The 22,574-nt window shown below is 41.9% G+C and overlaps 1 protein-coding gene across 5 annotated transcripts in view; it reads right to left on the reverse strand.

Annotated features, from left to right (window-relative positions):
- Positions 1–22,574, reverse strand: part of ITPR1 (inositol 1,4,5-trisphosphate receptor type 1) — a 244,803-nt gene that overhangs the window by 22,866 nt on the left and 199,363 nt on the right. For all 5 annotated transcript variants that reach the window (XM_039546362.1, XM_039546365.1, XM_039546364.1 and 2 more), the window contains 7 exons: positions 19,228–19,350; positions 11,593–11,768; positions 10,187–10,351; positions 7,875–8,070; positions 6,333–6,434; positions 4,403–4,545; positions 27–192 (listed from right to left, as the gene is read on the reverse strand). In XM_039546362.1, the coding sequence (XP_039402296.1) occupies positions 27–192; positions 4,403–4,545; positions 6,333–6,434; positions 7,875–8,070; positions 10,187–10,351; positions 11,593–11,768; positions 19,228–19,350 (1,071 nt within the window). The remainder of the gene's footprint in view (positions 1–26; positions 193–4,402; positions 4,546–6,332; positions 6,435–7,874; positions 8,071–10,186; positions 10,352–11,592; positions 11,769–19,227; positions 19,351–22,574) is intronic.

A 22,574-nucleotide genomic window follows, 5' to 3' on the forward strand; every position in this document is an offset into this window, starting at 1 on the left:
CTGCTAGCTCTAAAGCAAATGCTTACCACAAATAAAGCAAGTTGTTTTTAAAATTTCTTCTTTCTTCTGCTTTTCACTCCTTAAATCAGCAAAAGTGTCAATGATAACACCAAAAATCAGATTAAGGACAATAATGATCACCATGAAGAAGAACAGGAGATCGTATATCACTCTAGCAGCAAAGAGTGGTTCCTGTAAGACAAATATTTTAAAAAAGTTAACCCTGACATTTACCATGACAGTTCTCTCGTTCAGCTCGCCACCAATATTGTATCAATCCACCATCTCCCTCTTGAGATTCCCTACTTCAGAACACCACTCTGTGAAGTCTTCCAATTATTAAATTTAATATTTTAAATTCTCTATTACCATAAAACAAAAATCCTAAATTAATAACAAGAAAAACATCAAACTAGTCAGTGATAGGATACGATCTCCCTGGGATCAGTTCTCCCCTACCCGTTATCTGCAAGTCTCTTTTCCCTCTTCGTTATCTACCCTATACTCATCGATGTCTTGTCATTTATTCCTTCTATTCCTGATCACCTCTTGACATTCCTTTGACAGCTTGTGTTTATTATACATACTAATAACCACATATATTCTCTTAATTAGCTAAAACAAGGAATAAAGCTTTGTTAGGCTCCCCAGTGCCTGTTTTACTACTGATGAAGAGTACAATTTTCAAAAGCATCTAAGGGTATGTCTACACTGTGGTAAAACAAAAAATGAAGGCACTGAATCTCAGAGGCTAGGTCCCCCCTTGCAGCAGGGTCCTGGAGCGCAGGCGCTAGCCTAAGCCTGAATAACTGCACCACAATTTTATAGCTTTGCAGCTCCAGCCTGAGGCAGCTGACCTGGGACAGCCATGGCCATGCCATTGGTCTTCTGTTGTAGCGCAGATGTACTCTATGGGTTTGTCTACATGGGGCCACTCAGGGAAATTAATCTGAATTAACTGAAGGCACAAACTTAAAGTGGGTTAGTTAAACCGCATTAAAACCTGGTGTGGTTGCTCTGATTCAGAATTGAAGTGGCCTTAATTCAGCTTACTTTAATTCACATGGAATTTAATTAAGCTAACCTGAACTCTGACACAACTTACTATAAAAAACCCAAAGACGACCCCACACCACAGTTTACCCAGGAATTTAAGGATATCAAATCTTTCCCCAAGCAACTCCAAGAAAAACTCTGCAACCTCATCCCTTACCCCCAGGGTCCTTCTACATGCTTCCCAAGATACACAAACAGGGGAACCCAGGCAGCCTGTTGTATCTGGCTACCACACTCTTACTGAAGGAATATTGGGACTCATGGAAATCATCCTCAAACCACTCAGCACACAAAACGACCAGCAGCTTCCTCCAGGATACAACCAACTTCTTCCACAAATTCTACAACATTAACAACCTCCCTCAGAACACTGCCCTTTCCACCATAGATGTCACTTCCCTATTCACCAATATCCCTCACAATGACAACATCACTGCCTGCCTCAAATATCCACAAGACATGGACAACACTCAGATACCCACCCCCAACACATTACCAAACTCATTCATTTCATCCTCACCAATAACAGTTTTACATTCAACAACAATCACTTTGTCCAAACCATGGGAACATCCATGGGTATTAGGCTGGTTCCTCAGTATGCCAACCTCTTCATGGGCCACCTTGAGGAAGAATTTTTGGACAAATGCACCACAAAAATCAATGATATACCTGAGATACTTTAATGATATTTTTATCCTCTGGACAGATGACAAACGCCTTCACAGATTTCAACCACAACTTCAACAACCATCACCCATCCATTAAACTCTTTTTAGAACACTCCCACACCAGCATCAACTTCCTGGATACCAACAATCAGCTTCAGCAATGGAATCCTACAGACAACTATATACAAGAAACCCACAGATCACTACACCCACCTTCACAAATCCAGTAACCACCCCAAACACACCAAGAAATCTGTTATCTATAGCCAAGCACTCAGATACAATGGAATTTGCTCCAAGTCCAAGATATATACCTTAATACATTTCAAACCATCATCACCAAAAAAGGACACTCCACCAGAGAACTGAATTGTATCATGGAATGGGCCACCCAAATACCCTGAGAGAACCTACTTCAATACGGAAATAAAAACCCTCCTACTGCACACCCCTAGTTGTCACCTACCACCCCACACTGGAACTCAAAGGGGTTATAATTAAACAACTACAACCCATGCTCAATTTGGACCACATCCTGAAAGAAGTCTTTCACAAACACCTCTTCTAGCCTTCAAACAGATGCCTATCTCACATTTTAAGAACATAAGAACAGCCATATTGGGTCAGACCAAAGGTTCACCTAGCCCAGTATCTTGTCTTCTGACAGTAACCAATGCCAGGTGCTTCAGAGGGAATGAACAGAACAGGTAATCAAGTGATACATCCCATCACCCATTCTCAGCTTCTGGCAAACAGAGCCTAGGGACACCATTCCTGCCCATCCTGACCTATCCTCCATGAACTTATCTAGTTCTTTTTTGAACCGTTATAATCTTAGACTTCACAACATCCTCTGTCAGAGAGTTCCACAGGCTGACTGTGTTATCTGAAGAAATACTTCCTTTTGTTTGTTTCAAACCTGAGGCCTATTAATTTCATTTGGTGACCCTTAGTTCTTGTGTTATGAGAAAGAGTAAATAACACTTCCTTTTTTAATTTTCTCCACATCAGTCATAATTATATAGACCTCTATCAATCCTTCCTCATTGTCTCCTTTCCAAACTGAAAAGTTCCAGTCTTCTTAATCTCTGCTCATATGGAAGCCGTTCCATACCCCTAATCATTTTTGTTGCCCTTTTCTGTACCTATTCCAATTCCAATATATCTTTTTTGAGATGGGGAGACCATATCTGCATGCAGTACTTATGATGTGGGCATATCATGGATTTAGAGAGAGGCAGTATGTTATTTTCTGACTTATTATGTCCCTTTCCTAATACTTCTCAACATTTGTTAGCTTTTTTTACTGCCGTTGCACATTAAGTGGATGTTTTCAGAGAACTATCTACAATAACTCCAAGATCTCTTTCTTAAGTGATAATAACTGATTTAGACTTCATCATTTTATATGATATATATTTCTTGCCCAGTTTTGTGAGCCCCCTTTGTAACTCTTCACACACAGCTTTGGACTTAATTATCTTGAATAGTTTTGTATCATCTGAACATTTTGCCACCTCACTGTTTACCCCTTTTCAAAAGGATCTAAATCACTTAGGAGCTTAACTTCTATTTAGGACTTAAAAGGTTTTGAAAAATGTACCTGAAATCAGGCTGAACACTAGGGGACAGTTAGTAAATATTGTGTAAATAAATAGTTCTGTTCTCTGACATCTGATACAGACAAAGCAGGGACTGCTACACTGGGGAGCGGGAGTGAAACGGGGTCCAGTTGGCAGCCACCCCTCTCCAAACACCCCCATGGGTCCAGAAAAGTACAGGAAGGCCTCTAACCCCTACCACTCTGGGGTCACTAGGACACAGGTGGTGCCTCTCTCCCCCCTACCATGTGGCCTGGAGTTTAAAACTGTAGGAAGGAACCGGCCAGAGACTCCAGCTATTAGGAGCTGCTGCAAAGCAGCCAAAGCAGGGACCTTTGGAAATTCAGAGCCCTTTCTGCAGTTCTGATTGGACTTTCTGTGCCCTGTGCTGACTGGCTGTTTTTGTAAGGGCAGGAGAGGGAAAGCATTAGCCTTGGAGCTCCCTGCCTCTTTTACCTTCTTTTCTCTCTTGCTCTGTCCCATAGAATCACAGAAGGTTAGGGTTGGAAGAGAGCTCAGGAGGTCATCTAGTCCAACCCCATGCTCAAAGCAGGACCAACCCCCAATTAAATCATCCCATAGAATCACAGACGATGATTCTCCACCCTCTTCTTTCAATTTAGCTAATCGCCTCCCCCAAACAACCATGGGAACTAACATAACATTTGCTGCCATCACACTGTTCACTCTGGTTGTGGGTTCTACATTTTCCTCCTGAATCTGTCTTGTCTATTTAAACTGTAAGCTCTTCGGGGCAGGAACTTTCTGCTACTCTGTGGTAGTACTGCCCCTAGCACAATGGGGCTCCATTTTTGGTTGGTCTTTAGGCACTACCCTAAAATATGATTAATAATCACCATAATCATAATGCAGATCAAATAGTTGGAAGCTCATTTCAGATGTGCCATTGCTTGACTTATTGGTTATTGCAGAGATTTAACCATATTAAATGGAAAGGAACTGTGGTCCCTTCTATTTAGTAACATATGCAAAGTATGTTTAATACACTGTACACAACAGTCTCTTCAATAAAACCAGATCTCCCTTTTCCTCCCCCATGCAGTGTTAATTTACCTCTTTGGATGGTTTCCTGAGCACATCTCCTACTCCACCCCCACTCCTGAGCCCATGACTCAGTACAGTAACAATGCACATCAGCAATGTCTCGCACGTATGCTCTTTATCCTCTTCCTCAATTTCTTCTTTAGGTATCAGCTCTATTAACATAGGAAGCAAAGAGAGGTTTAAAAGGCAAGAAGATGTGTTTTAAATAATTCTCTTCATTTTGTGAATCGTCTCTTGCTGGGAGTTTTCTTCTCTCCCTTTAAAAACAATCATATGACTCTAACCATGTGTATCTAATAAACCATGTAAATCACCACAGCAGCACTTGTTAGCTAGGAACTGAACAGCAGCTGTTCAGCTGGTCTCCACTGGTGGCTCAATTGTCTCTCTCCTCTTCCCACCACCAAAAATTCTGTTTCTAGTTTTGTGCTGAGTTGGCTTAATTCTCTTTCCTGTTCTGTTACCATGCACAACTTTAATTACCTGTTTATATAGAATCAGGGCTTTTTGACAGCTCCGAGGGCAAAGTATTTATTCATACACTGTCTCCTGGTATTTGACAGAGGAATGACTGGACAGGCCTTGAGCTATGTTCTGAAAGGAAAGCTTTGTCTCTTGCACTTCAAATGGCTAAGGTGCCATTACTAACTATGGAAACCGTATTTTATTTGAAAGGAACAAACGTCTTTTTCCACCAACTTTTACCAGATTGGCTATAACTTCAGAGTTTGCTCTTTGCATTCCTAATTCATGCATTTTGATTCTGGAAGCTCCAGAACTAATTATGAGTATTCTGCAAAAATAGACTATTAAAAAAATCCTCCACGTCTTTGCTATGACCATAAAAATGCATGTGCAGTTATTATAATATTAAATGTTAAAGATGGGTCTGAATCAAAATGTTGTGTCCAGACATCTCCAAACATTAGGGAGGTGATCAGAGATTTGTGCATCACATCCACCTCTGGCTGTACACAAGCATTGATATTAACAGATATCAACCTGAACTCTGACATTATCAAGTTTCTTGTGTCTTTTTGCAAATAAAGTATGTGAAGGCCACCAAAATCATCCCCTGCCTCCTACAGCCAGGAAAGAATGGAAGGAACTATTTTTGTATCCGTTCTGTTACTTAATTTATCATAGGGCACATTGGAGCAAACAGATATTTCCTCTTTAGAAGATGGGCTCTCGGCCATCATTGACCTTTGAAACATAAAAAAATACCAACATTGTCTGTATCTCACAGCCAACGCCATTAATCTCAGCAAGGAAGTAATTTTAACATGTAGGAAATAAGACAAAATATTTCACGATTCAATTTAAGGCTGATCATTGTACTATATATGATTGGACAAACATACTGATATATTTCATGCCCAACATGTTTTTTTAAAAAAAAACATTTTAATGTATTTATTCTGTTGATTATTTCTTAATAGTCCAAAACAATATTAAAAATGTATTCCTTCACTAGTTAGAATACGGTCATCACCAATGCATTTATATTTGACTGCATCTTATCACACTAAACATTTGAAGATGCTCGTAAATTCAGAGACCAACTTCTGATGTCAGAATTGTTGATCTGTAGTTGCAAACTTCAGGATTTTACATCACTTTTTCCTGCATCACTTTTTCCCCTCTCAAACTCATAAGGCAAGGCATTTCAAAACACGTTTCAATTCAGTTCAGTACTAAGCAATCCCATTGCAACAAAATAAGTATTTCTAGCCTACACACAGTATTTCATGAACCAAAAGATATTTACACTAATGGGAAGGTGGGATAAGTTAATCCTCCCTCAAATCAGATGTGCCCCTGATATCTTTATTCTGCCCGACTTAGTTACACAAGTTTTTTAAATTTAAGATACTTGGCTAGAACAGAGTGAAAATTAAAGTTGTGGTGTAAGAGTTCAGTAGTGAAAGACACCTACCTTCTGAAGGAATGACTGAAGAACAGTTTTCTCCATTACCTGCTCTACATACATCTGAATACAGGAACTCACCAGTCATGGTATCACCAGCTTCTGTATGGTCTACAAAAATGCAAGTTGTGGCGTCAAGAAATGTCCTTTAACATTGCTTCAGTTTTTACATAACTGATACACAGGTGTTAACACACACTGTAGTATGAACTGAGTCTGCACTAAGTAACGTGTATATTCCTGGGAAAGATTTTTCCATTGAGATTTGAAGGTTAGAGTCCAATTAAAATCTTGCATCTAGTTATTTAACGTTTAAATGAAGGACAAAATAAAATGCTTTCCATTTCTGTGCACTAGGACCAAATGCCATACAATTATTGTACACAGTACTGAGCCCCAACGTTCAAGAAGTAGTTGAAATTGTTATGATACGCTATGTTCAGCAGACATGGTTTCAAGGTGTCTCAAAAAGCTGCATTCATCATGCAGTGCTAGTTTATCAGGTGTTACAGATAATGAGATGTCCCTGGCATTGAGATCAACTGTGTGGAAAAGTTGAAGCAAAGTGTCATTGAGTTCTTGACCTCTAATCTGATAAATGGTACAAATTATTGCCTGGTAGCAAGAAGATCAAGCAATGCTTTTCTGTACAGTTTAAGCTTTGGAGGAAAAAATGAAGTGCCTTGTTAATAAGGTTATTTACTGTTCTATCTGTACTCCTCAATCACTAAGCTGCCTGTTTAATTGGAAAGCAACATTTTACTTGCAATTTACCAAATCTTAATTCAGAAAACAAACAAACAACTTGCTAAAGCAAGTTGAACCTAAAGCAAGTATTTGGTGGAGGTTAATATTCTGAATGCAAACTGAGAAAACGAATGGAGGAAAAGCATACAGCTTGAGCTCACACGAGCACCTCTGCACTCCCTTTTATTTGTGTTTATTTTGTTTTGAAGTTTCTATTTTGATTGTTGTAGAATTAAACCCATCATTAAAAGCAAAAATAAACTGTCCAAATCCCACAAGTTAACTTGCAGCTCTCCCAGTATTTGCAACCAGCAACCTCGTCAGTTAAAGCCTGGGTGAACAAGTGGGTTTTTGCCAAAACACATTTAGGTTCTGCCTAACCAAGGCAGGATGTAAACTTCACAGATGGAGGGATATGATAGTCGAGATAATCCAATTCAGCTAAATGTAGCTACTGCCCTGCCTCTAGTATGCCTGCAATTAAGTCAGGTCAGAAGCTACGTTTAGCTGAATTGGATTATCTCGACTGTCATATCACGCACTGTAAGAAATCTCTAATGTATGCAAATGGGAAAGTTTAAATGCTGTCTCCTTTTTGGGGGGAGATGGGGTCTTGGCATTAGTTTACACAACATTAAAAATGCTATTTGCATCAGTCAATTTCTCGTTTGGAAAGGAAAGCATCTTTTACCGGAACTATCTGTAGTCAATCCTATTAGGTGTCGAGTACCCCCCCTGCAAACTGTGCAGGGGCAAGCCCTTTATGCTTTTCAACCTTGCACAGTTAAAATGTCCAATACCAACCTGGCAATAATGTTTCATTAGGCAGCTTATCTACTTCCAGGATAAAGTCATCTTTGAAGAACAGGTACCCCACTATCGAGAACAGGTAAACCAAGATAAGAGCAAGAACAGCAGTCAGGATGATGGAACGTCCATTGCGAGTGACACTTTTAATGACATTCAGCAAGGTCTCTTCTCTGTACACCAAGTCAAAAAGCTGGAAAAAAGGGGCAGGTCAAGCTGTTTCACAAGTTTACTGCTAACAAAACTGATGGCATGTTACATTTTGGGGCAATGCAGAGAAGGATGGAAATAATCTAATTCCAATGTTTTAAGGTTTGCCCTTTTCTAAAGCAGATAGTTAATTTAGAATTCTGGAGCATCACCTACTAACTAAATGGAATGGCACAACCACCCGACTGATTTTACATTATCCATTCCCAATACACTTTTTTTTTTTTGAAGTAACCATCTAACTGATGATGTGTTAAGGATTAGAGGAGCTGGCGGTCAGAAGACTTTGGTGGTAATCCTGACTGCTAGTGACTTGTACACAGGTACCTGCCTCTTTGTGCCTGAGTTTCCTCAGCTGTAAAATGGGGATACTACTATTTCGGTTACCACATAGGTGTGCTAAGAAGCTATGCTGATTGATGTTAGTAAAATGTTTTGGGATCTTTGACTGGTTAAGTATTATCACTTTATCAAGCATTCTTGTACTGTACTGAGTATTAAGCACACCAGATAATGTGTGCTCTCTTTTCTCAAACATTATCTCTGCTTCACTTTCTCTCTTTTCAGCACCAAACTGAAAAGTATAACCTACTTCAGAAGTTAAAGTTGGCAGGTCTCTTTCAACTTCAATTAAAAAAATAACGAAAGACGACATGCTTAAAATAAGGGTTTTTTGGAAAGGGTGGATTTATGGTGGTGGGTTAATCTTTTCTGGGTTTTGTCTTAGTTTCCTTATGGACATAAATACTTCCTTCACTTCCCATTCTTCTGAATCTACGCTATCGCCGACATGACATGAAACGGTCAGTTATTGAATGATGGGACAAAATAAATGTTAAAATATGAGATGGCAAAAAAACTTCACTCCAGCTCCCGCCCTCCACCCGCTTCAACTAAGCATATCCCTCTAAAGAACACTGAAGAGAGGTCATATGAGGTCTGCAGAAAGCTACTGTCCCTTTCATACATTTCCTTGTCATCAGATTGCAGATTTGTATGCCAGAAGAGTAAACTGTCATACACAGATGACACATTTGTGGCAGTAAAACCACATTTCCCAATTTTTCCATAATGGAATAAAGGAAACAACTGAAAACAGATACAGAATGATGTAGCAAGCAGCAACTAAGTAGAGCTTTGTTTAGAAATTGACACCCACCTGCTATAGACATACTTGTTCATGACACGCTTTGAATAGTATTGCGTCATGCATTGTAGGCTCCGCACCTAATGGGAAGGCTTAGGCAAGGGATCCTGGTCACTCCCCAGGGCTTGGAATCATGGTCAGAGATTAAAAAAAAGGCTCCTAAATATACTAAGCACTTAAACTCACTGCAAGCCACTGGTACAACCTCTGACACTGGGGAAGCATCTCTCACCTTGCAGAACAATCTGCCTCTTGTTCCCGCCAGGATTTCTCCTGAAGTAGCTACCATTTATGTGCTATCTGTGCCAGATTTTGTAGCCAATTTTCTGATCTGGGTAGCGCCCACTGGTGACTTAGCTGAGACTTGGATACTTCACTTAGTATCAGTGTTACTTTGCGAATATTTTAAGCCAATTTATTATCTAACCTTCGAACCAGAAACAAATTATATAGTCTAGGCAAGCTAAGAAATGGCACATTTAGCCAAAGGAATCTGCTTTTATCCTTCCCCCAATACTTTAGTTGTCTGGGAATGGGGTCTGAAATGGGGAAGTACTTGTAAATTAATCCTCTTTGCAATTGTACACATTCATAAATCCCACATTTTAATTACAATAAAGCAATGTGCAGTGCTTGTGTATGGTACTGGATTAGAAGAAATTACAAGTCTTCCATTTATCTCTCAAGTAAGGAGAGCTGGAGTAGCACAGGGGCAGTGTGAGTCCCCCCCAGTAAGCTCACAAGCTAAAACTGCATGAGGTTCGTCTCTGAAAAGGACTAGCACTAAAAAGCAACCCCACCAAGGACAGCAGCCACACTGGAAATGGAAAACCTAGGTTCTATTTCTGGGTAGATTGTACAGTGACACATTTAGGTCTTCCAGATACTATTGCGATCGTGGCTTTAGAAAAAAAACACAGCAAGCGCTCCAAAAGAGAAGATGAATACCTACCAACAAACTATAGAAAAATTCATGTACGAAGAGCCCCATAGCACAAATAAGAAGGTATAGCAGATGATAAAGGAATTCCACGTCCAGGATCATTGCCTTGTATCCTCGAGTGAATGTTCCACAGTTACCCACAAAACTCATCAGGAAAATTATTTTATTACAAACCTAAGGAGACAGTAAAGGTTAGCTATAGCGTGCAACACATGCCTGACAACTGCAGACCCTAAGTCAGTAGCAATTCAGCAACATGTTTCTATCAACAACTGCAATAAGGACTTGTAGACTGATTGCGCAATTTACACATTTGGGTCAGACTCTGCCCTCAGTTACGTCTATCTATGCAGCCCAATCTAAACTGACCCAAGAGCAAAAATACTGGCCCTTATAAAATGTACACATGAAATCTTTTCAACTGTGACTCAATACGTCTACATATTTGAGATTGCAAAAACAAATCATACAGTTGGAAGAGGTAAAACTAAGTTCTCACTAAAACAAATAGCTCCTTGGAACAGAAGCACTTACATTTCTGAGACACCTCCAGTAACTTGTTAGTAGGAAAATAATCCAGGTTCCCATCACCCAACTAGTTTTAGATTGGGTATATAGTAATTATGTGTAGCAGGACACAACAATGCCAATATCAATGGTTCCAAAACCACAAATGGAGCTGTTAAGCATTACCACAACAAATAATAATAATACCACTGTCGACTGGCTAACATATTGGCATATATGTGGCACTGTGAACATATTTAGATAACAAGACATGTAATTCAATTGTCTACTTTAAAGGTAATTATGTAATATATACACAAAAGACATCCAGGAGATACAACCTTCGCACAGCTCCTATTGGCTTAGTCAAAGAGAAGCTTCCTTTTGGCTCACTTGGTAGACCTCTCCTGCCTGCAGACCACAAATGTTTGAATTTGAGTCCTACTGAAGTTCTCTCTGGTGGCTGAATTTGCATGTTTGCGCTGCAGCAAACTGCTCAATGTCCTACTTTTGACTGGCAGGTAAGCTACAAGCATTTGGGACACTTCTTGTTTGATAAATCTTATGAACTCCGATCTTCTGTAGCTTAGCAACTGAACAAGAGAAGGGTTTGAGCAAATGACTTAAAATACTGTCGGGTCACAGAGATTTCTTAACATTTCGAGCTGAGCTGGGAGCTGTCACTAGACTGTGTCAAAGCAGAGAGACACGTTGGAGCTCTTAAACTTCCAACTGAAGCACAGCACAGCAATTCTATTTTTAAAGACGAGCCCCAATCCAATTAGGGAATTACTTTTTACACCAATTACTCCACAATGTTCTGGACTGAGTATTTAGAGTCTGGTATTCTCACGAGTGGATAAGATAAAATGCAAGAGAATTTAAATGAAAATCTACATGATACTTACATTGAATGCACCCAGAAGAAATAAAGTAGGCTGCAAACCCACTGAAAATATTAGTCGTAATATCGTAGAAGCTATTAAAGCTCGGATACCATGGGGCTTAGGAAGAGCTATAACTATGGCCAAAGATATCAGCATAGCTGTCCAGAGTAAGCCCGACAAGTGGGGCTCTAGTGTACCTAGTATGGAAAAAAATAAAAGAAGATTAAATATTCCTAACTACCAAATATAACAAAGCCAAGATTAGCCAGATAAATGCCATTTTAATGTTATTACTGTGCAATATCACTAACCCACCTGTTCAGCCATTACAGATTGATAAGTGTTGAAGCTGAGTAACAGCATCCCGGGTACATTTTAATTAAGTATATTGCCTGAACATGTAAAGCATTATGTGTCGAGCATCATCATTAAAGGAGTCTTCATTTTGTTGTGAGTTACTTAGACACATTATCATTTGAAAACATAGAAGACCGATTTTCTAATGTACTCACTAGCTTCCCTGAATGGGAGGGTAAGAGTGACCACAAATACGCTGGTCACTCCTATCCTACCCTTCTATTATTTTTTTTTTCCAACTAAAAGCTTTACCAGTTTTTGCCATCTCTGGTATTTCTAGTTCTCTTTGAAGCGTCCCATGCGCCTGGTTGGTTATATAACATCAGCCAGCCTGGCTAAATACACTTCAGTTAAAAAGCCATAAAAAAACCCCTGGCCTACAACACTAGCACACTGTGGGGCTACTTCAAACGTGAACAACCATCTCTTCATGACAAAGGCCACATATAAAAAGAGTTTGCATGTTTGCAAACCATTTGTATCTCAGCAGGAACCAGATTACAGGGAGAGATTCCCTAAACTTTGTAACAGTCTGCAGCTCCTGTGCCAGAACTGAGGGGATTGTTCCATCTCAGTAAGCGCGTCAATACATGCACAACGAAGGCTTTTTCGAACAAGACTGGGGAGGGGAGAGAAGGAGAGTTATGCTCTTCCATAAAGGAAGAGCAACCATATACTTTCATTCTGAATTACTATTTTTGATTAATGAAAAACAACAGAAGAATGTACAAAAGCCATGTTCCCCAGAGACAGCGCACTGTGTTCAAAAACTTTGGACAAAATGGCTGCCATGGCAGAGCCATAAGGAACAAAAGGTGCAATGCTCAAAACAGAGGCATCATATTTGAAAGAGACATATGCCACAGGGAGGGAAAGCAGAGAGAAGGTACAAAAGACCATTTAGGTAATGAATATACTCGGCATTGGAATTCCAGTGAGAGGGTAGAATGCACTTTTAGAAGGATCTAGTCACCTGTTTAAGTGTTAATATTCTGACAGTTATAATAAAATCTAAAACATGAATATTTTCTCGCTCTTCAGTTCCAGCCATTCACAGCAGGCCTGCTATCTAGCTAGAATTAAAGACACCTTCAAGGTTGCCTGCAGTACGTGCTTTGAAAGGCCACACCACAGGCTGCTCATCAGCATTAGAATAAGTGGAATGGAACGCTGTTATTAAAGGGAACTTTTACGACTGCCCCAGCAGCCTGTTCTGCTGCCTTCTCAAAGTGGGTGGTGTGGGAATAGAAAAGAGATTAGAGTTCAGGTCACAAACTCATTCCTCGCTGCCAGAGACAGTAAGGGCTGGGAGCATAGCGCACGCAATGTTTTAGCCCCTGCAAAACTGAGTTCCAAGTTGGGAATGACCAATCTGTGGCCAAAGCTGAGTGCTTCTCAGTGAAGACATGTACACTCCTAGTCAGAAGAGGTGTCAGGAGTCTGTTGCACATCTGCTGGAAGACAGACATATCCATTTTCAGAAGTGCTATGCACCTGCAGAGATCAATGGAAGATTCTCGGCATCTTGGAAACTCCAGAGACTTATTTAGACATGGATTTAGGTACCTAATTATAGGCATTCAAGTCTGCAAATTTTGGCCTTCCACATTGTGATAAATCTCACAGTATTATGCACTTAGCAGCTCAGAGTTCAGCTGGCCTGAACCATGTAGAGACACCATAAGAATGACCATACTAGGTCAAAACAACGGTCCATCTAGCCCAGTATCCTGTCTCTGTGCCAGATGCTTCAGAGGGAAAAAACAGAACAGGGCAACTTCGAATGAACCATTCCCCGTCATCCAGTTCTAGCTTCTGGCAGTTGGAGGTTTAGGGAGCTTGAAGTTGCGTCCCTTACCATCTTGGCCAATAGCCATTTATGGACCTGTCCTCCGTGAACTTCTCTAATTCTTTTTTGAATCCAGTTGTACTTTTGGTCTTTACAACTTCCCATGGCAACAAGTTCCATAGGCTGACTCTGCATTGTGCAAAGAAGTACTTCCTTACGTTTCTTTTAAACCTGCTGCCTATTAATTTCATCAGGTGACCCCTGGTTTTTGTGTTATGTGAAGGGGTAAATAACGCTTCCCTAATCACTTCCTCCACACCATTCATGATTTTGTAGACCTCTATCATATTCCCTCTTAGACATCTCTTTTCTTAGCCAACCAGTCCCAGTCATTTTTAATCTGTCCTCATATGGAAACTGTTTTGTGCCCCTAATCACTTTTGTTGCCCTTCTCTGGACCTTTTCCAATTCTAATATATCTTTTTTGAGATGAGGTGACAAGAACTGCATGCAGTATTCAAGTTGTGGGCGTACCATGGATTTATATAGCGGCATTATGATATTTTCTGTCTTATTTATCCCTTTCCTAATGGTTTCTTGCATTCTGTTAGCTTTTTCCTCATCTCATTGAGCAGATGTTTTCAGGGACTACCCACGATGACTCCAAGCTCTCTTTCTTGAGTAGTAACAGCTAATTTGGGGAAAATGAGAGTTTTCCCCTAAATGATCCATTTTGAAAGGATTATAGCTGTTTAACTAATCAAGAGTTTAAAATGATTTTATATAAACAACAATAAGAGGTTTTTTAAAAGCATTAGATGCTTCATGAAGCGTTGAGAATGTGGAAGATGAAGTTCCTAGAAGTTAAAAGGCCAAAAATGGTTACCTGCCTGTTCGTAACTGTTGTTTTTCAAGATATACTGCTCATGTCCATTCCATTCTAGGTGCATGCGTGCCCACGTGCATAGTCGGAGATTTTTGCCTTAGCGGTATTCATAGGCTATTCATGGGCTGTAGTGCCCTCTTGAGTTCCATGCTCGTGTGTTGGTATATTAGGCACTGAAGGTATAGCCCGAAGATAATATGGGGAGCACCCAACAGTCTGAGCTCACCCACGACCAAGCCGACCAGAAGGGGCACAGGCGGTTGAGGAAAGAGCAGGGAGGTGGATCCTGGGAAGTACTGGGACACCATCCTAGGGCACATCCTCAAAGCCCCTGCTTCTGGCTTCCTTGGCCTCTGGAAGAACCAGGATGGGAGGAAGAATGGGAAGACGAAGGGCGATGTCATTTAAATCCTTTGTCTCTCTCCTTTCTGTAGAAGATGGACTGGGGGGCACTCCAGGACCTTGACGGAGGTGGCAGGGGATGGAAAAGCATTCTAGCCTGCTGAGGGGTGTGAAGGCCCAAGGAATGGAGGGTGGCATGGGAGTCTTTGAGGCTGGGAGTTGTGTGTCTGTCAGCTCCAAAAACAGCTCTGCTCCCTCAAATGGGAGGCCCTGCATCTCCTCGGACAGTCCAGAGGACCGGAACCAGGAGCTGTGCCTCATGACTACTGTGGCTGTTGAGTCCATAGCTATCAGGCTATCTGGAAAGTGCCTCTCGCCACTGCTTTGCCCTCATCCACCAAGACAGCGAACTCCTGGGCTTGGTCCTGTGGGAGGCCCTCCTTAAACCTGTTGATAGAGTCCCACAGGTTGAAGTTGTACCTGGCTAGCAAGGCCTGCTGGTTAAACACCCAAAATTGCAGGCTGGCTTTCCAATACATTTTCCATCCAAACAAGTCCAGAGTCTTGGCATCTTTATTTTTTGGCGTGCTGCTCGCCTGTCCCTGCCTGGCCCTTTTGTTGACGGAGGACACAACTGGGGATCTTGCTCGAGGGAGAGTGACAGGTACTCAAACCCCTTTGTGGGGGACATAGTACTTCTCTTCCGCCTTCTTGGAAGTAGGTGGGATGGAAGAAGGGATCTACCACACAGACTTGGCAATTTTAAGGACCCCTGGGTGGACAGGCAACACAACCCAGGCTGGGGTGGAGGAGAGTATAACATTAAAGAGGTCGGACTCCTCCGCTAGCTCCTCAACCTTCAAGTCCAGGTTGGCAGCCAGCCACCCTTTTGAGCAGGGCCTGGTGCTCCTTGAAGTCATGGGTGGGGAGGGTGCTCGTTTGCGATGACCAGTGCCATGACCAGGAATGATCCCACGCTGGGGGGAGGAGAGGGGAAAAAAATTGATGCCTGGGAGACTGTCTAGGTGATGTTGATCTGCACCGTGGCACACTCTGGCAGGAGGCACAACGATACCATGGGTACGGGGATCAGCGTTGCGACTCAGGTGTCCCGTGCCTTGCAGGCGGAGACCCTGGTGTCAGGGATATGCGTCTTCTAACCAAGGACCGAGGCTGCAGTGCCGGGGACTGATGCCTGTGATCTGGGGACGCTCTGCTACTTTAGGGGACAGTCCCATAACTGGCTAGCCTGGAGATGCTGGGGCCTTGGCCGGGTCCGTCATCTGGCTTGGCGTCTACAGTGCCAGTTGCCTGCTTGCTCTTTGACCACTGGGCCTGCTTCAGACACAGATGACCCTAGTTGGGGCCAGGACCCCCTACCGCTCCCAGGAGTTGGAGGCAGGTCCCTGGCTGGAATAGGAGTTCCGACCACAGCGGTATCCCTGAGCAACTCCGGGGTGGGCATGTAGCCTGAGACAGGTCCTTTGCCCAAAGCCCTCTTTTTCTGTAGTGCCAGTGGGCCTGTCAACTTCAACCACTGCTTGGGCACCAGGGAGAGGGAACAATGCCAGGAGGGTGCCAATAGTGCGCTGCGCGCCGATGCCGAGGTACCAAGTGTAGACTCCAATCAAGAGGGCTCCAAGATAGGATGAAGCGCAGCCTCCATGAGGAGGACTCTCAAGCAGATATCCTGCTCGTTCTGAGTTCAAGGGCAAAAGTTTTTGCAAATCCTGCACTTATCCTTTCTGTGGGACTCTCCCAAACACTTCAAATAGCTCCCATGGGGGTCATTAATGGGCATCAGCCAGCTGCACAATGAACATGACTTAAAGCCTGGGGAACGGGGTATGCTCCGTTCCGAGGCAAAGTCCCAGCCGGGACTCTAACTCCTAAATTACTCTAACACTAAACCTAAAGGTCTAACTAAGTACCCATCAATTAACAACAAAGGAGACAGAACAATGGAGTGTAAGGACCACTAATGCTCTTGCGATGCAAGACAAGGCGCTCTGACCAACCATCATGGGCGGTAAAAAGGAACGGAGAGGGCATAGGGTCAGCATCACCTAATAGACCAACGCATGAGCGTGGCACTCAAGAGAGAGCTACAGCCAACCCTCCAGATACCACTAAGGCAAAAATCTTTGACGACCGTGCACGTGGGTGTGCACACACCTAGAATGGAATCGACATGAGCAAGCACTGGAAGAAGAATGATTGTTTCTTTTCTCATCTTACTCAGAACCTTGAGTTCCTCTCCATTACGATCAAAGGGGTGTAACTCATAATCCCACATAAACTGTTTATTAGACATGACGCTAACAGCCATACAATCAGACTTTTAAAATATAACTTCTGATCTTTGAAAGTAGACATAGAAATTTGGGGACTGTTTGCTTGCACTTGCTAAATCTTTCCAACCACCGGTGAGACCAGTACCCAGATAATTGCACAACGTTTTACTATATCTTGTGGCAGAAGAGAGAATTCCTGCAGAAACAAGAATCCTACATTCCAGAATTTATTCCAGCTCTTCTCTCCCAAACATCTGTCTCACTAGAATGTCAGAGACCTTGGTCACATGGGACATACTGTCTCAACGCCCTCATTGGAGAAGACAAACATCATTTTAGATCCCCATTTAACTTATCTGTGCTCATCTGCCTTTACCCCACTGCTCCTGTAGCTCAGCATCAAATACTAAATTGATAAATTAAGGCCCTCTAAACTGTAGTTCACCTTATTCCTTTACTATTTTTGTGGCATTCCTTCTGGTGGCTTTCATTTCACAGGGCAGGGCTCACTGGATTTTGGGCTTTAGTTGGGCTATGGTTGAGATGTATTCAGCTGAAGCTTTGAAACATACAACCCACCACACCACCAGTAAGAGATCTGAGGAGTGGCAAGATGGATTAGAAAGGAAAGCTCAGTTGGAGAGAGTACATATCTGCATGTTACCTAGATCCATTTCATATGTACGTTATGCCTTAGATATTGCAGCAGGGCCAGTGTCAGAATGATGAAAGAAAGGGAAGCAGAAGTTTGTTCATCAATCACCCTCTCCTGGATGAGGTTTTATTTCTGGGGTTCTCGTTCACACCATCCTACAGACGAGTGGCAAAAGCCTCTAGCTGCACATTTCTTCCATGCAGTTTTACAAGCAATGAACCCTCTCTATAAAAAATAAACACCCAACATGGCACCTTCAGTTTCCCCATAGCTTCCAGCTGTGTGTTCTGGCTAACATGACGCCATGTGTCTCTTCCCCTTGGGGAGTAACCCACTCCTGTAAGGTGTTGAGCCCGAGTATGGTCAGCTGAATCCAATTAAGCCCCAGCTGGAAGTATCTCCCTGAAATGGCTCTGAACCCTGGCTAGAAATGATCACCCCAACCCTAGGTCACTGTTCAATTCAGCAGGGACCGCACAATCCCCTCAGGATCTGCATACCTCATCACTAGCTTCTTCTATAACAGTGAGCTTCAGGACAACTTTTAAAGTTCTGTGACGTGGGCTGAATGACGGGTTGATGCAGACTATGGAAGCAAGCTCTTCCTCAATCCTCTGGGCAACTTCTCAACTACAGTATGTTGAAGAGGCAGCCCAGTGGATGGGGCAAAAGAATGGCATACATAAATCCTAGGCTCTATTTCTGGATCTTCCATTGTCATATCATATGGTAATGGGCAATTCACTCCTCTGGGACTCACTTTCCCCACCTGTAAAAATGGGGATAATGTTGCTTGCCCACCTTTGTACAGTACTGAGAGCTACTGCAGGGCTATGTTGAAAGAATATTATTAAGATGTGAGCTAGAGGAAAGTAAAAAATAAATGCTCTTCATATTGTTTAGCAAAATATACAGTTATGAAATGAAACTTGAAAGCAGCACAGTCACCTAATTATTGCTGATTTCTTTCTTGGGTAATTTTTCCACTTAGACAGAAATCAGACCCGATATTTTGCTTGCAAAACATTTCCGAAGTAGTTTGTATTAAACAGAAAACACTGCAATTCAATCCTGTTACAACCCCCACCATTTCCCCCTTGCAAGTATTATTTAAAGCAATATTAATGGAGTAATAAAATTGTACAACAGAAAAAAATGATCACAACTTTAACAAATATCCCCCACCCCTCAAAAGCCAATTTCCACCCTCATTTACACCCACTGAACCTCACTGAAGTTAACAGGGTGACACCGCTGTAAGTAAGGGAAGAATTTGGCCCATTGCACCTAATCTGTTCAGATTTTTTTTTTAAAATGTCTCAAATATTAGTACCTCCTCGGACTCCTTTGAATGGATAGAAAAATGCTACGAGTAGATTCATAAGGACCGCAAGGTTAAACGAAATACTGCTCCAGAAGGACATGTTGCGAGAGCACCAGTACAATACAGGTTGAGCTGTGAAAGAAGAGAAGAACATGAGTGTTTCAAAGACATCCAAGGCCTGTGGAACGACAGCACATCTCCATCAAAGCCCTGTTTATTTACACTTTGCAGAGAAGCACAAGAGCAACTGCAGTAAAAAACAACCACTTGTTCTGAAGTTTATTTGATTGGCCTTTCAGACAAAGGACCAAATGTTAAAACAGACACTAGCTTTCGGTATACAAATTACTTTAGCAGTGGCATGAGAAGGATTTCAAAGAATAGGTTGTCTCCCAAGAAATCCTTGCACATAGAGAAAATAGTTACATTTTCCCCCATTATAGTTTGCACTCACTAAATCCAAAACCCTCCAGGTGATCAGGAGGGTGAAAGTTCGTATGCGTTAGCAAGGGTCAGAGTATTCTGGCTGCATCCCTCTTTGCTGTGCAGTTCTAGCTGCTCTCATTCGCTGGCTTGTCTACACTAGACTTTCTACCATTCCTAAATGTTACCCAGCTTACTGCACTAGAAGGGAGCAGCAATTGTAGGATTGCCTGTGTAGACTGGCTGTTGGCGTTTTAGTTACTGTGTCATCTAGCCCTGAATTAATGTACAAAATATAGGGTGTCCACTTACAGTAGGACAAAAATTTAACCAAGATGTTGAATACATAATACAGCTTCATAGCATACCAGCCGTAACACCATGGTACCCCAGAGACATGAGACAGCAGCCAATTGGGCGTCTAATTTATTACACTACTGTAGGCCAAGGATGCAAACACTTTCTCCCAGAAATGTAGTTACATAGTACTATGCTGGTAACTAAACAGCTGCACATTTAAAAGCTCTTATTTAAGAATGTGTACAAAACACTAAAAACAAACACTCTCCCCCGCCAAAAAAATAAAACAACCCCTAGTCCTAATTATACTAATCTCTACAGCCAGAATTAAGAAGCACAGATCAGAGCTAAGAGAGTCATTTTCTGAAATGGTCATGGACCCATTAAAATGAAAAGGAGAGCACTCCGAGAAGCTATCTTACAATAAATCCATCTGCATCAAATTAAAATCCCCTGGACTTTATCTACTGCAGGCATACTGCCTGGTGGTGGGTGCTCTGCAGAAGTCAGTAGTTCTTGCAATCTAAGAAAAATACTCTCATTAAAGGGAAACATGTCAAGCATCCTCCTGCCAAAAAGGAAAAGTACATACATAGAGCTGTCATAGTGCAGTGAAAGGAAAGGAGCTCACAGGAAAGTTGAGGAAAGAGAGTTAATAAAAGCCTAACTCATGAGTTACATATGAGGATAAATTAATGAATGCAAAGACCCAGAGCCTCACAACATCCATCTCTCCCTAAGCCCTAACAAATCATTCACCTTCTTAACAGGTATTCTCAATGTTATTAAGAGGCTAAACATGGGTAAATAAATTATATAATGCCTCGTTATACACTGAACTGCAATGCACATAAAAGGCAAATGTGTTGATGAGCCGAATGCTAAGGAATGGCAAATAGTAAGGTATACAGTCATCAAAAAAAATATCAAACTTCATTGCACCTAAACCTAGACACATGCAAGACCTCACTGAAATTATATGCATCAACACTTTGGGTATATGATGCATGGTTCTCCATATTCTTTTTGGTTTTAATATGCTTTAAACGGAAGGCATTTGTGACCAGCTGGAAACCTGTTTGTGCAGAATTAAATTCAGTACAGAGGGTCCACGCAGAGCCACAAACACTACCTTGCACCTGCATTCAGGATGTGGCACAGGCTTTCTGCCCTGTGGAGAATCTCACCCTGGTTTTGGTAGGCTTGCTTGAGTGTTTACTGAATCTAGAATGGGAGACTTGTAAAAAATGCTAGTAACTTGCTACTTGACCATAAGGGAAAATAGATGCTTTGCCATCAATGATTTTGAAATCTATTGCAAAGCTGAATGTACTACGAGCTAATGTCCTGTGGTACCAGCTCATGTGGGGACACATCTTACTATTCCAGAAAGAGTAGAACACTGAGCAGTGCCTACCCTCCCTGGACCAAACCAACACACCTACATCTAAGATGCATATGCAATTCTAAAAGATCAGAAGGCAGATCTAAGGTTTTCAGGCCCAGGGCCGGCTCCAGACACCAGCGCAGCAAGCAGCTGCTTGTGGCAGCCAAGGGGAAGGGGCAGCATGTCCAGCTCTTTGACGGCAATTCGGCAGCAGGTCCCTCGGTCCCTCTCAGAGGGAAGGACCTGCCGTCGAAGCACTCCCAAAGAAGAAAGCAGCATCGTGGAGCTGCTGCCGAAGTGCTGCCAATTGCGATCATGGCTCCCTCCCTCCCCCGCCACTTGTGTTGGCAAAAACCCTGGAGCTGGCCCTGCTCAGGCCACGTCTACACTTACTGGGATCGACGCTGCTGTGATCGATGTAGTGTGAGTCAAAAATTGACTGCACAACGCTCTCTGGTTGACTCCAGTACGCCACCAGAATGAGAGAAGTAAGGTAAATTGACGGGAGAGCATCTCCGTCAACGCAGCTCAGTGTAGATACCGCAGTAAGTTGACCTAAGCTACGTTGACTCCGGCTATGTTATTCACATAGTGTAATTTAGGTCAACTTACCCCGGTAGTGTAGACAAGGCCTCAGAGGCCTGGAATTACAATGTTAATGAAACTCTTTCATTGGAAACCTAGAGTTAGGTTTCAACCAGACAAGAAACAAAACACAACCAAACTTTATTTGGATGATTGTGTCAATAAATAAAGTTGACCACTTCCCCAAAGTGTTTCATATTATGCATTGCTAACTACATTATATGTAGAGCAGTGCATTTCTTGTATGATTCTTAAGTCATTTTGGGAAGATGCTTACGTCCTTTTGGGAAGTCTATCAAAACTATAAGGCTATTGTTAATGTTGAAATAGCTAGCTACTCCATTTAGTATTCACCAGACAGGTCAAATATATTTCAGGGGATTTGAATAAGTTTTAGACTGTATTTGATCCACACATAAAACTTTCATGCTTTCACGTAACAAGATTATAGTTTATTTTTATCTGTTAGAAAAATCACTTTTCTAAGTTTATCCCAGCAGCTGGAACCATATATTCAGTTTTCATTAGTCCTTTAGGGCTTAAGATGCTCAACTTTCATTGACTCCTTTGGGAGCTCTGCACATAAGTCTGAGGGCAAGTTATGGCTGTTGATGTCAAGGGAAAGTCTTGCAAAGCAATTGTTATTACATTAGTTTAACTG

This window comes from Mauremys reevesii, linkage group 7 (genome assembly GCF_016161935.1).
Source record: "Mauremys reevesii isolate NIE-2019 linkage group 7, ASM1616193v1, whole genome shotgun sequence".
In the NCBI taxonomy this organism is placed as follows: domain Eukaryota; kingdom Metazoa; phylum Chordata; order Testudines; family Geoemydidae; genus Mauremys; species Mauremys reevesii.